Below are 18,049 nucleotides of genomic sequence, written 5' to 3'. Positions count from 1 at the left end.
TCAAAAAATGGGCAGAAGAACCTAAACAGACATTTCTCCAAAGAAGACAACTATTGTCGTTTAGTCACTGAGTCATAGCCAACTCTTTTGTGACCCCATGGACTGTAGTCTGCCAGGCTCCTCTGTCCATAGGATTTCCCAGCCAAGAATACTGAAGTAGGTTGCTGTTTCCTTTTCCAGGTGATCTTCCTGACCTAGAGATTGAACCCATGTTTCCTGCTTGGCAGGCAAACTCCTGCATTGTAGGCAAAGTGGTTTTTTTTTTTTTTTTTTAACCACTGAGCCACTAGGAAGCCCATACAGATGGCCAAAAGGCACATGAAAAGATGCTCAACATAACCAATTATTACAGAAAGTGCAGATCAAAACCACGATGAGCTATCACTTCACATCAGTCAGAATGACCAAGCAGGGAACTCAGCTCAGTGCTCTGCAGTGACCTAGATGGATGGGGTGTGGGGGAGAGATGGAGGTCTAAGAGGGAAGCAATATATGTATACACAGCTTGTTCACTTTGTTGCACAGCAAAACGAACACAAAAGTGTAAAGCAACTATACCCCAATTAAAAAATAAAAGAATAGGCATGTGTATAACAAAAATCACTTCACTGTACACCTAAAACTAATACAACAATGTAAATCAAATATACTTCAATATAAAATTTAAAAGATAAAAATGTGCTCTTAAATAATTTTAAAAGAATGCATATATAAACGTGTGTGTGTATAACTGAATCACAGTGCTTTACAGCAGAAATTAACATTATAAATCAATAATATTTCAATTAAAAAAAAAAAGTTAAATGTGAAAAAGATTCCAATGGCATTTTAAAAAGAAATAGAACAAACTTAAAATCTGTGTGGAACCATGAAAGACCCTCAACTATCCAAAGCAGTCTTGAAAAAGAACAACAAATCTGGAGGCCTCATGTTCTCGCATTTCAAACTACCTAGGAAAGCAGTAGTAATGAAAACAGTATGGTACTGGCACAAAGTCAGACAATGAACAGAATAACAAGCCCAGAAGCAAACACAGGCCTTTATGGTCAACTAATTCACAGCAAAGGAGCCAAGAATATACAATGGAGAAAGGACAGTGTCTTCAATAAATACTGTTGGGGAAATTCAACAAGCAATGGAAAAGAATAAAACTGCACCCTATTTTACACTATACACAAAAATCAACTCACGATAGACTAAAAACTTGAACATAAGAGTTGAAACCATAAAACTCCATGTGGAAAACAGTAAGCACTTTGATACTTGTATTGGCAATGATTTTGGAGTTGATGCCAGAAGAGAAGGCAACAAAAGCAAAAATAAATAAGTAGGTCTATATTAAACTAAAAGGTTTCTACACAGCAAAAGAAACAACTGACAGAATGAAAAGGCAACCTATGGACCTATATAAAAACTCTGACAACGCAAGAGCTAAAAACTCAAGAGCACTTTTCCAAAGAAGACACACAAATGGCCAACCAGTACATGAAAAGGTGCTCAACATCACTAATGATGAGGGGAAAATGCAAATCAAAACCATAATGAAATAGCACCTCACACCTGTTAGAGTGGCTATTATCAAAATGACAGGAAATAACAAGTGTTGGTGAGGATGTAGAGAAATGCGAACCCTGGTACACTGTTGATGGGAACAGCCACTGTGGAAAACATTGTGGAGGTTCCTCAAAAAATTAAAAATAGAACTACCACATGATTCAGCAATTCCACTTTGAAAATTCATCCAAAGGAAACAAAAACTCTAACTCAAAGGGATATAAGGGCTTCCCTGGTAGCTCAGCTGGTAAAGAATCCGCCTGCAATGTAGGAGAAATGGGTTCGATTGCTGGGTCAGGAAGATCCGCTGGAGAAGGATCAGCTACCCACTCCAGTATTCTTGGGCATCTCTGGTGGCTCAGCTGGTAAAGAATCTGTCTGCAATAGGATATATGCACTCCATGTTCATTGCAGCATTATGTGTAATAGCCAAGATACAGAAATATGGAAACAACCAGAATGGCCATCAATGGAAGAATGGATAAAGTATGACACACACACCCCTATATAAACAAAAAGGAGTATTAATCGGTCATAAAAATGAAGGAAATTCTGCCATTCGTGACAAAATGGATGGACCTTGACAGCACTGCTAAGTAAAATAAGTCAGAGAAATTAAAATGCCATATATACCGTATAATCTCTCTTGTATGTGGAATCTTAAAAAAACAGTAACAGGAAAACCAAACTCACAGGAAAAAAAGATAAGATCTGTTTCTAGGGGCAGAGGGTTCAGGGAGGAGGGATTGGAGGAAAGTGGTCAAAAGGTACAAACTTCCAGTTATCAGATAAATACAAGGAATGTAATATCCAACATGAAGACCATGGTTAACATTGCTGTATGAGACACAGGAAATTTGTTGAGAGCAGGTCCTGAGAGTTGTTATCACAAGGAGAAAAAACTTTTTTTTTTGTATATGAGACGATGAATACTAACTATACAAATAGCTGAGAAAAGAAGAAAAGTGAAAGGCAAAGGAGAAAAGGAAAGAGATACCCATCTGAATACTGAGTCCCAAAGAATAGCAAGGGGAGATAAGAAAGCAATCTTCAGTGAACAATACAAAGAAATAGAGGAAAACAATAGAATGGGAAACACTAGAGATCTCTTCAAGAAAATCAGAGCTACCAAGGGAACACTTCATGCAAAGATGGGCACAATAAAGGACAGAAATGGTATGGACCTCACAGAAGCAGAAGATATTCAGAAGAGGTGGCAGGAATACACAGAACTGTACAAAAAAATATCTTAATGATCTCGCCAAGTCTCATCTGCTCTGATGTTTGAAACTCTGGAAATTTCATTAAAAAGTCAGCAAAATTTTCCAAGGATGGCATCTTCACAAAAGAACCCATCCCTTTCTTTGGAATCCCTTACCAGAACATTCATCCCTCATTTGCAGTTTAAAATATTTCTCAAAAAAGAAAGAGGCACTCTCCCAAAATCATCTTGGGCTTTTTGCCAGGCAAAAAGGAGCAAGTGTATTTTCTTGATCAAGGAGAGTGATTCACACATGAGGGTGGAGTTAAGTTGAGGCAGTAGCATGGATATGTATTTGAAAAATCTGAGGTGAGATAACTTTTTATCAGAATTTTTGGCAAAAATTATCTTCTTGGCGATGCCCTAAAGATTATCCTGTGAATCTTGGCGAGCCTTCTGATAAGGGTCTCAACCTAGAAGATTCAGACATAGTTTCCTTTGAATCTTCAGTGTTCTATTTTGAGAAAGGTCCCCAGGTCTCTATGATGTGCTGGGGACCCCGCACGAAGGCCTGCCCCTTCTCTCTGGGAGGAGTCAGGTGTGCGCCCGCCCTGTGCCAGGAGCTCTCTTCTCTGTCACTGGAGTGCCAGACACCTTCTCCTTCAATGCTGCCTTCCCAGAGAAGCCTCCCCCGACCACGCATGTCAGCCGATGCTGCCCTACTGTCACTCCACTTTACCATGGCAGAGAGCCACTCGCCACCCACCCCGCTTCTGCAACGACTCTGCCTCCCTCACCAGACCAGAGCTCCCTGAGCACCGAGGTGCTATACCCTCACTGCCAAGAAGGGGAGCAAGCACACGCAGACGAGAAAACATGGATCGCATGCATGCATCTTCCTTCAACTACTCAGTGTCAAACGGGAAAACAATAGGCAACTTTCAAAATTTCTTAATGGGATAATATGCTGTATATGTGAGTGATAGCCATCAAGGTTAAACATACACTGTCTCCTCCAGCAAGTCCACCTGGAGGCCTTTCTCCTACAGATGCACTTGCACACAGAGACCCAGGCACAGTGATGGCCACCACGGCACGGGTTCTCAGAATGGACACAAGGAGCAATCCACAGAGAACTGGGTACACTGGTTCTGTTTACAGTATCAGTAACTGGGGTCACCCCACGAGATACTAAAGCAGCTCACGTGCCAAGATGAACAAGAACTGCCACGGGAGTAAGAGAAACAGTTGACGTGTGCCAGACACTGCTTGCAAGCATTCCACATGGATTCTCTTCTAAGCTTCCCAACCACCCTGTGACATACCTCCAGTTTAGAGATGAGGAAACCGAGATGCTAGAGATATAAACTTTCCAAAGTCACACAGCCAGGAACTATCAGAACTGGAATACAAAGCTGGCACCAGTAACCACTGAAGCCACACTGCCGAATCATTGGGGAATAAGGTTCATAAAAGAAGAGAAGCGAAAAGCAAAGGAGAAAAGAAAAGATATAAGCGTCTGAATGCAGAGTTCCAAAGAATAGCAAGGAGAGATAAGAAAGCCTTCCTCAGCGATCAATGCAAAATAGAGGAAAAAAACAGAATGAGAAAGACTAGAGATCTTTTCAAGAAAATTAGAGATACCAAGGGAACATTTCATACAAAGACAGGCTTGATGAAGGACAGAAATGGTATGGACCTAACAGAAGCAAAAGATATTAAGAAGAGGTGGCAAGAATACACGGAAGAAGTGTACAAAAAAGATCTTCACGACCCAGATAATCACGACGGTGTGATCACTCACCTAGAGCCAGATATCCTGGAATGTGAAGTCAAGTGGGCCTTAGAAAGCATCACTACGAACAAAGCTAGTGGAGGTGATGGAACTCCAGTTGAGCTATTTCAAATCCTGAAAGATGATGCTGTGAAAGTGCTGCACTCAATATGCCAGCAAATTTGGAAAACTCAGCAGTGGCCACAGGACTGGAAAATGTCAGTTATCATTCCAATCCCAAAGAAAGGCAATGCCAAAGAATGCTCAAACTACCGCACAATTCCACTCATCTCACACATTAGGAAAGTAATGCTGAAAATTCTCCAAGCCAGGCTTTAGCAATACATGAACCGTGAACTTCCTGATGTTCAAGCTGGTTTTAGAAAAGGCAAAGGAACCAGAGATCAAATTGCCAACATCTGCTGCATCATGGAAAAAGCAAGAGAGTTCCAGAAAAACATCTATTTCTGCTTTATTGACTATGCCGAAGCCTTTGACTGTGTGGATCACAATAAACTATGGAAAATTCTGAAAGACATGGGAATACCAGACCCTCTGACCTGCCTCTTGAGAAACCTGTATGCAGGTCAGGAAGCAACAGTTAGACCTGGACATGGAACAATAGACTGGTTCCAAATAGGAAAAGGAGTACGTCAAGGCTGTATATTGTCACCCTGCTTATTTAACTTCTATGCAGAGTATATCATGAGAAATGCTGGGCTAGAAGAAGCACAAGCTGGAATCAAGACTGCTGGGAGAAATATCAGTCACCTCAGATACTCAGATGACACCACCCTTATGGCAGAAAGTGAAGAGGAACTAAAAAGCCTCTTGATGAAAGTGAAAGAGGAGAGTGAAAAAGCTGGCTTAAAACTCAACATTCAGAAAACGAAGATCATGGCATCTGGTCCCATCACTTCATGGGAAATAGATGGGGAAACAATGGAAATGGTGTCAGACTTTATTTTGGGGGCTCCAAAAATCACTGCAGATGGTGATTGCAGCCATGAAATTAAAAGACGCTTACTCCTTGGAAGGAAAGTTATGACCAACGTAGATAGCATATTAAAAAGCAGAGACATTACTTTGCCGACTAAGGTCCATCTAGTCAAGGCTATGCTTTTTCCAGTGGTCATGTACGGATGTGAGAGTTGGACTATGAAGAAGGCTGAGTGCCGAAGAATTGATGCTTTTGAACTGTGGTGTTGGAGAAGACTCTTGAGAGTCCCTTAGACTGCAAGGAGATCCAACCAGTCCATCCTAAAGGAGATCAGCCCTGGGATTTCTTTGGAAGGAATGATGCTAAAGCTGAAACTCCAGTACTTTGGCCACCTCATGGGAAGAGTTGACTCATTGGAAAAGACCCTGATGCTGGGAGGGATTGGGGGCAGGAGGAGAAGGGGACGACAGAGGACAAGATGGTTGGATGGCATCACCGACTCAATGCACATGAGTTTAAGTGAACTCCGGGAGTTGGTGATGGACAGGGAGGTCTGTCATGCTGCAGTTCATGGGGTCGCAAAGAGTCAGACACAACTGAGCGACTGAACTGAAAGATATGTGTGTGTGTGTATATATATATATATTTAAAGCTAGTAGTATCAGGAAGGCTTTATATATCCATATGCTTTCATGTGCTTAGACTTTCTCAAAGGGTACATGAGAACTCTGCTCTGGGGAGAAGTGGGAGGACTGTGGTGTGAGTGAGATTTTATTACCACATACTCTTTCATACTATCCAAACTCACACATATTACCCACACAAATATTCATTAAAGTCACTAAACTGTAGGGCTGGAATGGAACCCATTGTTTCACTAGGGTGGGTAAACTGAGGCACAGACTTGCCTGAGGCCACCCAATTAGGAGAAACCCCAAGGCACTTGCAAGGGCCCTGGACACCCAGCACCCGGTGGGTTGTGTTGCCTTCTCGAACAGTTTCCACTATAGCTGACTCAGCTGTCACAACTGGAGACTTTCAAAACCTTCCAATTACATAGAATTGGGGGAAAAATTATGATTTGGAATTCAAGTGTTGACACTTGAAAAATACCAACTCCCTTTCACTACAAGTGCTTTAGCATGTAACTAAGGCTTTTTTTGCATGTCTCTGGAAAGGTTCTTTTCAGAACATTCCACTTAAACCTGGAGATGCAGGGTTCTCCGCTGTTTCTGGGAGCTGACACCACAATTTACATTAAACAAATGTTTTGAAAATTAGCTGTTCACGGTTCCAATTTCAGCTTCCCCCAGGGTTTAATGTTAGCCAAATACTGGTACAGTAAGCAGACAATGTGTTTTATTGTGTAGAAGAAAAACAGACCACCATAACAGACTTCCTGCTTTTGTAATCAAGGGAGAAGTTGAGTGTTCAAGTGATTATTGGCATATGGTTATTAGAAACACCGAGTTCCAAATATAGCTACTAGGAGCTAAAGACACACACACACACACACACACACACACATGCCCTCTGTATTTCGAGTCCAAAAAGAAAGAAAAAGCATTCCCAATGTTTGGTAAGTTGTGAAGTTCATAAAGTCATGGGGCAAAAACTATGGCAGAAGACTGGGGGTGCTAGGGAGTGAGGTTCAACCCAGGATTGCCAGACACAATGGAGTTGAAGAGGTGCTCAAACATCAAGCAGCAGTGGCCCAACGTGAGCAGGGCCACACTCTGGCCATGGCACAGGAAGGCTATGCGCAGGGACGCAGTTCTGCCCCTACTGGCCCCTGCTCTGTGGGCAGCCAGCTCCCTGAGGCCCACAATCAAGAGATGATGGACTTGGCATCTCTGTTTTATTTTTCAACATTTAAAAAAGCCAGGATACCCTGGCTTTGCCCTGTCCTGCCCCTCCCCACAAATGCAAATATTGTAAGGGGAAAAAAAAAACCATCCAATCTGCTAATTTTATAGTTAGCAGGAATGAGTAACAGTATTTTGTGAAATCCCCTGCCTGCCCCTAGCCTACCCCAAGCCTCCTCCAGGACTTGTGAGCTAGGTGGAATGCAGTGTCTGGAAATAACTTACAGGACACTCTCCAGTATTAGGTTTCTCTCTCAAAGAAGTGGGAGTGATTCTGAGCCTGGTGGGTGGGGTGGGGTGGGGTGGGGTTGAGAGGCTCTGTGGGCAAGAATAAATTAAATTTTGTAGTTTTCAGGGAAGTGTTTGAAGACTGAAGGCAGAAGGGGATGGCAGAGGATGAGATGGCATCACCGACTCAATGGCCATGAGTTTGAGCAAGCTCCAGGAGTTGGTGATGGACAGGGAAGCCCAGCATTCTTGCAGTCCATGGGGTCGCAAAGAGTCGGACACGACTGAGTAACTGAACTGAGGGAATGAAGGAAGTGACTGTCTACAAACAGAAGGGTGAACAAAAAATATAGCCTCTTAATACCTTAGCTAAAGAGTCCACGAACAGTGTGGGTGGGAGGTTACAGGTCTCAGAAGGTGCCCCTCCATTTGGTGAAGGGCCTGCCTGGTCTTTGGATGGGCCTGGAGGAGGGGACATGCTGGGAGCATGGGCTGGTGTGTGGCTCTGGGTCAGGGCTCCTGGACCTGTCCTGGGAAGGTGTCTCACCATCTCTCTCCGGTGAGGGCTCTGGGAAAAACATCCTGACGCTGACACTGCATTAGACCACTCACGGCATTTCCAAGGGGATGTGACTTACAAAATAGGAAGGCCACCTTCCGCCACAAAGAATTTCCTTAGTCTGGCTGGGGGGCCGGAAGGATGACTCCTGCGAGGACACCACAGGATAGGACAGCCTTCAGATTCCATTTCACTAAACACAGAGTAGCACTGGTCCTAGCTCGCTGGTCCTGGGGTCTGTGACAACAGCTGAGAGGCAGAGCCCAGCAAGGAGGACAGAGAACATGTGTCCCAGTTACCCTGGAGTCTCAGATGGGTGAGTACAACCAGTTATAGGCGTGGGCCTCCCGAGGGCGGATGAGCCAGATCCTGGCTTGGGATCAGTTGGCCCGCCCTACTCCGTAAGACATTAGGTCACACTCACGAGAAGGTTTCGCTCCCCACAAGATCAGCACCTATGGCCTAGTCTCAGTTCAAACTGGGTCTGGCAGGAGCACCCAGACAACACATCCATTTTCCTCCTAACAAGGCAATCATTTCAAAGAGCTAACTGTCTGAACCATTCCTGCTACAACAGGCTCGGAAGAGGACATGAAGCCATGGCAACACAACGACAGTTCGGACATGTCAATGGCCAGTGTTGCAGCTGGCACCTCTGGGCAGGACTTGATAGCTGCTTGCACAGGGAAGCTCCTGCACACACAGGTTCCCCCCCCCCCACCCCACAGGCGTGGGCATCTCCTCGAAGGGCAGGCACCGGCCCCTTCCAGCCTGGGGCTCTATGCCCCGGCACCTCCCCACATCACCTCTGCCTAGGGAAATCTAGTTTCCCACCTGCATCCAGACTCTGGCCACTTGCGCTGGACTAACTGTTGTCAGCTCCATTTGTTTCCACAGGCCCCCAACCCAGGAGGGGAATGAGCCCTCAGCAGGAAGGGGCACCCTTGTGACCCCACCTACCTGCACCTGCCTGGCCCCACACCTCACACATCCCTGCCAAATCACATACTCACCTTGGATTTCCGGGCCCCTTTCTTGCCCCCCGTTTTCTTAGACACGGGCTTCTTCTGGGACGGAGACTTGGCCTTTTTGGCTGGGGGTGGTGTGATGATGGCTTCCAACTTCCCTTTGGATCCTCGTTTCTTCGCTAGCAACTCTGGATGGATGTTTGGTAACACACCCCCACTGGCTATGGTGACTCCTTTTAGCAGCTTGCAGGAAAACCAAATGAGCAGACGGTGAGCCGGACCACCCCGTCCATGACCTTCAAGAAGTCAATCCTCCCCACCCATGCTCCTGCTCTTGGCTGGCAGAGCTCTCTCCTCTATGGCATCTACAAGGATGCTAACAGGACCCTGACTCACTACACAGGGAGCAGGCTTCAGACTCCCTTCACTTGGGTGGAGTTTCCAAACCATCTTTCTTCCAGGAGAGTCAAATATCTTTCTTTATCCCCGCTACCCGCAACCAATAAAGTCTTGGGGAAAAATTGCCACGGGGGAGTGGGGGGAGGGCAGGGAAGTGGCTAATAGTCACAAGCAGTCCACACCCTCGACAGCCAGCCAAACACCACCCTCCCTCCAGATAGACAGCTCTTAGGCCGCAAGACTGCCTGCTGGGGTGTTTGGGTTGGGGAGGCAGAGGAGAGCCCCATACCTGATTCAGCTCTTCATCGTTGGCCACAGCCAGCAGGATGTGCCGGGGCGTGACCCTGCCCTTCTTGTTGTCTCTTGCCGCATTGCCAGCCAGCTCCAGAATCTCCGCTTTGGGGAGAGGAGAGGAAGGGCGTATGGTCACATCATAGCATCAGAGAGCCGTGAACAGGGCACTCTCCCAAATGCCCTGTTCTTGGTGGCGGGAAGGGGAGCAGGCAGCAGTGTGCTGAAGCCTGAGCCACGAAGCTGCAGGCGGTCTGCCTGGAAACACTTGGTGGCAGGTCACAGTGATGCTGAGAGGCAAAGCTGAGGGGTAAGGGAGACCCCTGGCCCAACCCCTTTGCTGCAGACATGCAAACCTGAGGTTTAGAGAGGAGAAAGGACTACCAGCTAAAGGCCCGCAATGAGGAGTGGCAGAGCTCAGATCTGAACTCTCTTCCCAGAACAGGGCTGCCCACAGTCAGCATGCCACATATCATCAGCAGCAACCCCCTGGGGCCAGCACTGTGGCCCCTGGGTGAGGAGTCATGCAGGGGTTTCCGGGACATCAGGGGGAGGTGGCATGTTACTCAGTACATTTCTGTTAACAGAATCAGTATAACAGAATCAATGTTGAACGCCTGCACACTCAGATTCACAACTGGAAGGATATGACTGCACCCTTTACAAAGTCAACATCATAAAAACATAAAAGAAAAGAGGTGGGGTGTAGTAGATTAAAAGAGGCTACACAGACACAACAGCCAGATACAAAGTGTCAATACTCACTGGAATCCTGATTGCAAAAAAAGTTATAGAAGTCATTCTGGAGACAACTGAGAGATCTGAGTGTAGGCTGGATAGTAGACACAAAGGAGTCACTGATTTTCCTAGGTGTGATAACAGTATTACCACTCTGAAGGGAGCATCTTGTCCTTAGGAGATACATGCTGAAGTATTTAGGGGTGAAGGGCCCTGGTATCTGCAATTTACTCAAATAATTCTGCAAGAGTCTACAGAGGAAAACAAATGTGGTGACGTAACAAAGGTGTTAACGTTAACACCTGTGAGAGAGTAAGACATCAGAGTTCCTCTCTCAACATACTGTGTATCTGACATTTTTCACAAAATAATTAAGAACCCAGAAGGAGATGAGCCTGACCTATAGTTGGTGCCAAGTTAGAGGTTACTGACCAGTCTTTGGGGACAAGGTCTCAGCAGACAAGACAAAAGCACCAAAGATGGGAGAAATGAGGAAACGCCCTTCAGGAAGAGATTCTTTCCCCTCCTTGGTGGCCTAGCTCTCTTTGGGAACTGTCAACCTCATTACTTTCGTCTCATTTTCTTAATGAGAAATACAGACTGTCCCCAAATGTATCCTACATCCCCACTTTTGCAATTCTGTCCACACCACAGCCCTGCCTGCAACATCCATCTAGCCCACCCTTCTGGGCTCAAGTCTGGCCTCTTCCTAGTACTAAAGGATTTATAATATTCAAAGTTATGTTGTAAACACTAGACTTGTCCAGCAAAGTTAAAACTTGGCATCATTATAAAATAACTGCAGAAAAAAAAAATTCTAGCTACATTAAAATCACATATTTAAAATTTACAATATTACATGGTTTACCCTGGAGAAGGAAATGGCAACCCACTCTAGTATTCTTGCCTGGAGAATCCCATGGACAGAGGAGCCTAATGGGCTATAGTCCATGGGGTCACAAGAGTCGGACACAACTTAGTGACTAAACCTACATAGTTTACAATGTTAAACTACTGTTACAGCTGAACCCAATGCAAAAATGAGTCTGTGTGTCAAACTGAACAGCTGCTTGGCTACCCATAGCTGGATCAGGAGGGTTCTCGATCCAAGGCAGGAATTCAGTGATCACTGCACTGATGGAAAGTGGACACAGGGAGACCCGAGGCTCTGCCTGCTTGATGCTCCCAGGTCACAGGGATCCTTATGTGCGTGTGCCTCAAAGGCATACCTGCAAGTCACTAGAGCGAGGCCCAGGGAGGAAGGCGACAGAATCAATACACCTCCCGCCCTCATCCATTAGCTTCAAGAGGACTGTCCCCCAAACAGTCTGAGTACCAGGATCCCCTGTCAATTTTACTGAAGCTTCCCTGTAACTGATAGTTGGCTGTGTGTGCAGAAGCCCAGAGGAGATGACCCTATCATGACCAAGCAAGAAAGAGTGTTTGGGATGCTTAAGTGACCTGATGTACAGCTGCAGAAATGAGCCCAGTTTGGACTCCACTCACCCCTGTTCATGGAAGAGGCAGTATACCTACAACACTGTTGTCTAACTCACCGCCTGGAGGAAGCCAAGCAGGAGCCCAGACCCTGGGAGTCAGGGCACAGGAAGGAGAGCCAGCCACAGCCAGCCCCTGTGGCAGGAAGGCTGAAGAGGGGCTGCTGGCACCACTAGGCTGCAGCCCGCTTGGCTGGCTTCCTGACCGCTCCCACCCCCTCACCTCCCCAGCCTTTCTCCACTGTGGGGCCACAGGAAACATGGGGCCATCACTCTCCACAGCAGGAATATACAGAAGGAGGCTGGAGGATTACAACTTTGTCCCCATGATGTGCTAAGAATCCGTTACCAGGCCCTCATTAAAAAAGAGACAAAGAGAACCCACCGTAAGCCCGTCCCTGTGGTAAGAAGGTCGTTTGAAATTACGGTTTCTCGGGAAAGTGGAGGTGGCCTGTTTCCTCTTCCTGCCCAGAGTACTGGTGCAGCTCTCCCCAAGAGAAGGCACAGTGGCCGTTGGTGGGGGTAGGGGGAAGAGGGATGTGGTCATTTTATTTTTGGCATCACTACTTTAGCTTTTTTCCTGTGGGGAAGGTGGTGACGATGAATTGCAGAACTCCAGCGTGTTCTAGCATCTGGGTGAGGGACAGGCCGTACGGAGCACAAGCACAAGAAGCAGTGCGCTTCCCACTAAGCAGCACCCACAGATGAGAAATAAGACCAATTCTCCAGGAAACCCTCTGAACTGCCACTGATTTCACACCCCCCCACACCCCCCTACACTCTCACATTATGCCAAAAATCTCCAATGGCCCAAGTCTTTCCACTTGTGATATTTCAAGGATTGTGCTGACTGCTAATTCAAGGCATCCCCGGTGGCTCAGTGGTAAAGAATCCGTCTGCAATGCCGGAAACGTGGGTTCAATCCCTGGGTTGGGACAATCCCCTGGAGAAGGAAACGGCAACCCACTCCAGTATTCTTGCCTGGGAAATCCATGAACAGAGGAGCGTGGAGGGTTACAGTCCATAGTGTTGCAAAGAGTTGGACGTGCTGAGCAACTAAACAGTGACAACTGCTAATTCAGCGTGGACTCAGGGATGCCAGACAGGATCCATCTGGGAGTGACGATGAGATGGACATGGAGGGGTTGGGGAGGTGTGTGGAGTGGGGCGAGGAGTATCTAGCACCTTGGAAATAGCTGGGCTGAAGTGTCCTTCCTTTGTCATTCCTCTGCCTCTTCACCAAGGACCCAGAAACCCCCTTTCTTTTTGCAAAACTCCAGCTCGCTTTTGATCTGTGAAGACCAAGATAGCTGGCCCTCCCACTCCCTATCTTCAAAGAGTGGACCCTCAGCCCCGTCGGGAGGGAGGGAGCAGCATCAAATGGGGTAACAAAGAAGGGCAGAGGTTCACATTTTGGCTGATTGAGCCAGAGCTTTATCTTCTGTTTACTCCTGCATGTTTTCCAGATGGATAGTTACCATAGCAACTCCTTCGTCAAGGGACATACAAGATGGAGCACCTCAGAGACACACCTTTTATGAGAAGTGTGTTCCTGGCTCCACCCTACCCCTGCACTGCAGCAGACAGAGGGCTGGGTCAGTTGACAAGCGACCAGAAAGAAGCAGGAACCCAGAGTACAAACTCGCCCCTTGCCAAGGATTCAGTAATATGTTCTCCTCTTTCATCCTCAGTCCAGTTTTAGAAATGGCAATCGTAAAGGGCTTTCCTGGCTAAGAGAGGGCTGCTTGCTGCAGGGAGGGAGGAGAGATGCAAAATGCCAGCAACTCAACAAGATGGATCAGCTCCCATCTGCTCTCCAGGGCATGTTTGCAGGAGGGCGGGAGAGAGGGCGCTGAGTGCTCAGGATTTGGGGCAGGGCACATGCCACTAAAGGAGATTTCCTGATTAAGTTTCCTTCCTAGTTAAGTGATCCTCGGCTTTGCAAATGATAGCAAGGACACATTTGCAGAAGCCCTATGCTCAGGGCTATGCCTGCGTTCCTGCCACTGTACCCACTGCCCAGGGGGATGGGCCCCTCCTGGGCCAGGCCAGACCCAGAGCCAGCTTCAGCTCTACCAGGACTTGAATGGAACCCATGCCTTCCTACCAGGGAGAGTTTGCTGCACTTGATTAATCTTGTATTTCGGAAGGTTTTGTGTGTCTCTAAATTTTTTTTGCCTCTATTTTGAGAGAAAAGGGATTCTGAGAAAGAGAACTAGACAAGCACCACATTTACAGACGAAAATTCTTTTCTCCACGGTTTGCAGTGCTCTGTGCTTGGATCCTGCCTCGGAGGGAATTTCAGGAGCCACAGCACAGAGACTGTAACTGAAACAAATGGAATCTGTAAGAAATCAGCAAAGAGTGGTTAGCAGGAAAAGAAACAGACCCCTGACCAGGGTCTGCACCCCCGCAAGCCAAGACTTCCTGACCAATGACAGTCTAACTTTGTCACCAATGACCAACGCTGGGACAGGTTTGGGGCTCAGAGCCTGGGGGGTCACCTCTGAGAGGACTCTCAGTTTGGTGAAGTTCCGCAGTGACAGACACTGCAAAGGGGTCAGGTCAAATGGTGAGTTACACCAGCCAACTCGTGTACCAGTTTTCTGTTCTAAGATCTCTTTAAGATCTAATTGGCAAAACACCTGAGCATCTCTGGCTCCAACTCCTGGCCAGTCCCTGGCCAGTGGTGAGCCACTGGCTCCATCACATGCCTAGTGACGCGACCTTGTTCTCTCCTCAGAGCAGCAGGCAGGGCAGAGGCACCCCTGGGCCCACCACACCCTGGCCACAAGGAATGCGATCATTTTGGGCCACTTGGCGAGATCCCCACGGCCTTGAGTAACAGCATCGTCTGGCAGCCTTCTCAGCTACAGCCCAGCTGTCTGAACGTGAATGCCTCTGACAGACCTACTTTCCAAGTTCACCCAGAGACCAAAGGCTTAGTGTCTTTTTCCTTCTTCTCCAAGCGTCTTACATGCAGTCCTATCTGTTGTATTGAAGCACTGTGTCTATCTTCCTTCGGGGAGATGAAGTCATGGTTTGCAGAATGAGACTCTAACAACTAACAGGTGATGCCTGGAGGCTGCGCCAAACTCTAAACACAGCTCTCGCAAAGGAGAGAGTCGGGGGCTCCTACAGAACTGTTTGAAGCATCTTCTTTCACAAAAGAAATATTGAAAAGAACAACCAGAAATCAAAGAAAAGCAAATGTTCACATAATCCCAGGGAGAACACAGATATGTGCTATGAAGCCAACAACATGACAAGGAATCTGTTTATTGCATTTCCTTCCATTCATCAGGCTGCCATCAGCAGTTCATTGAGTTCAGAGCTGTTTTACACTATTCTGGAAGGCCTTAACCCAATCAACCCCAATCGGAGACTGCCTGCTCAGTGTTTCCTGCATCTTGACTGCACCAGTTTCCTCCAATTCCCTCAGCAGCCCAGAATCCACCTTTTCGGGTGATGAGTGGCAGGAACTGAAGCCCACTGAGCCATCAGCCTGGAGCACCAGGGCCTCGCCTGTGGGCCACAGCAAAGCTCCCCAACTCTGCTGGTCCCAGGGGTCGCCAAGAAACCAGTGACTCCACAGGGAAAGTAAAATACCTTGTCTTCTGCCCAGAACAGCAGTAACTGGGGGTGTTGTGTTCTGGGCAGAAGACAAGGTATTTTGCAGCAATGAGCCATTCTGTCACTTTTCTGCAGATATTCTGAGTCTCACACAAACTCAGCCATTGCTGTTACGCCCACATAACAGACCCCCCTCCTCAGGGTCCAGGTGGCAGCATGTAGGCCAGTATCCCACCTTCCCCACAAAGTCTCCCAGTGAGAAAGAAATGCAGCTTAATATCAAGTTTCTAAAGTAAGCTAATTCTTTTACACATTTTAAAATAAATAATAATTTTGCATTATACACATTAACAAGAAAAAGATTATGATTCTTGGCAAATATTACCATCATCTAACCCGCCAACCCAGTCTGGTGCTTGAGTATTTTGCCTTTCAGGAAAGTCTTCCTCCTCCTTCCCCAGATCACTGGGGGGTCTGCATGAGCTCACCTCCTGGGTCCATCTTCAATGGTGGCTGCAGCCCCACACAGCACCATGGTTAAGCAGGGGCATGCCGTCAGACAACCTGGGTGCGAATCCCAGCTCCTGCCCTGAGCTGTGAGATTTGCTAAGAAACACCCGTGCCTCAGTTTCCCATTCTATAAATGGGGGGTGAGGTCACCTCTAGGCTTGTGAGGATTAATGAGTTACCAAATTACATGCCTAGAACGCTTGGTAAAAGTCAACTCCAAATACTGACGCCACAACCACACACTTTTATCTCTTAATAGAGTACAGCAGGCTTGATTTCCAGGAGAAGAAAACTCTTTCTTTTCCTCGATTTCCTCTATCAAAATAACTGGCTTGTCTGGCTAGGTGGATAGATGGGATGTACGTGAGAGCTGAGAGGAGGAGGAGAGATGCAATATGGAAAACCTGGTGTTTCCTCCCCTGATAGTTTACCCTTTGCTGTTACACTTAACAGTTTACATATGTTTGAAAAATGCACTTGAACCTGCTTAACCTCAGTGCTGCCAGACTTGTCTTGATATTACACAGCACCCAGGGCGGCCTCACAGGCAGCCTCTGCCTAGGGATGGGGTCTAGGGCTTTTGTCTGACCCGGCAGGGGGTGGCGTGGTGGGGCAGGAGCAGAGCCAGCTGCTGAGGCAGCACAAGTTGAGGCCCCAGGAGGAAGGCGGGAGGCCAAGGTGGCTGGGGAAGGCCAGAGGAACCCGCTCTAACCAGGGGCCTGGCCGACAGCCGGGCAGGGCCCTCTCCGCACGGCTCACTGCTTTCAAGGACTTGAAATTCATTTACAAGGAGATGGTTAATATGTATGTTTGTTTTTGATATGGAAAATCATAGCCATTTGTTCTTAACTTATCTCAAAAAGGGGTGAACAATCAGAGATGTCTGCTGAAATGAAAAGATTTGAAGAGTGTATAGAGGAAACTCATTTAAAGAACCCTGACGTGGTGCCATTTCCGAGACAGACTTCTAAAGTGGAAACAAGGAGCAGAGCGGGGCTTTGGTGAGCTGCCATCCTGTGGGGGGGTGCATGCCCATCACTGGCGATGCCTGTCGCCCATGCTTACACACGCCATTTAGGAGCCGTGGCACGGCTTTGCTGCCTGGGAGTGGAGTTGGCGACCAGGTCTGAGGGAGACGTTTTGCTCTACCCACTTGGGCGCTGACTGAGCTTATCTTGTGCGCAATTCACCTTTACAAAATGCAAAAAATAAACTGAAAGCACAGCATAAATGAGAAGAAGCGACTGTGCTAGATGCCACCCCACTGGCCTTGGCAACTGCGTGTCATAAGCACCCCCTGCCTTGACATCTGTCCTGGCACGCCTAATCATGCTTCTGGGATTAAAAAAAAAAGCAAAATCTGAGCACATGAAGACTTTTTAGAGCCATATAACAGTACTTTTGCCTGGAAAATCCCACGGACGGAGGAGCCTGGCAGGCTGCAGTCTATGGGGTCGCTAAGAGTTGGACACGACTGAGCGACTTCACTTTCACTTTTCACTTTCATGCATTGGAGAAGGAAATGGCACCCCACTCCAGTGTTCTTGCCTGGAGAATCCCAGGGATGGCGGAGCCTGGTGGGCTGCCGTCTATGGGGTCGCACAGAGTCGGACACGACTGAAGTGACACAGCAGCAAGGGTGTCATAGTAGCGGAGGTCCCCTAGAAGGGGCCTGGGGTCACCTTTAATAGCCCTGCCCCAGCTCTATCTGTCCAGATGGATTCCCAACGCTGAGGGCCACTGGTCTAAGGACTTGTCTAAGCTCTGTCACCCAGGATTCCACCTCTCGTTCACTAAGAGGACAATGAAGGGACATCAGGAATAAGCTTTCTGGCTCTCACTTGGCTCTCGGTCCACTCTCAGTGCTGCTAAGCATTATAGCCACCCCATACTGACTGGGCACTGCCCTCCGCTCTCCTCACTGCAGCCCTCAGACCACCTCTGGCCATCTGC

At 47.3% G+C, this 18,049-nt stretch overlaps 1 protein-coding gene across 18 annotated transcripts in view; it reads right to left on the bottom strand.

Moving 5' to 3' along the window:
• LOC120863639 (core histone macro-H2A.1) overlaps positions 1 to 18,049 on the bottom strand; it is an 81,607-nt gene that overhangs the window by 37,578 nt on the left and 25,980 nt on the right. For all 18 annotated transcript variants that reach the window (XR_005721042.1, XR_005721039.1, XR_005721041.1 and 15 more), the window contains exons 3-4: positions 9,778 to 9,884; positions 9,135 to 9,332 (exon numbers count right to left, since the gene is read on the bottom strand). Coding sequence is in view for 12 of the 18 variants with exons in the window: in XM_040240054.1 (XP_040095988.1) it covers positions 9,135 to 9,332; positions 9,778 to 9,884 (305 nt within the window). In the remaining 6 variants the exon portion in view is untranslated. The remainder of the gene's footprint in view (positions 1 to 9,134; positions 9,333 to 9,777; positions 9,885 to 18,049) is intronic.

The sequence above is a fragment of the Oryx dammah genome, unplaced genomic scaffold (genome assembly GCF_014754425.2).
Source record: "Oryx dammah isolate SB20612 unplaced genomic scaffold, SCBI_Odam_1.1 HiC_scaffold_5, whole genome shotgun sequence".
Taxonomy (NCBI): domain Eukaryota; kingdom Metazoa; phylum Chordata; class Mammalia; order Artiodactyla; family Bovidae; genus Oryx; species Oryx dammah.
The sequence above is the reverse complement of the archived record's forward strand: the minus strand, read 5'-3'. Positions and strand labels throughout refer to the sequence as shown.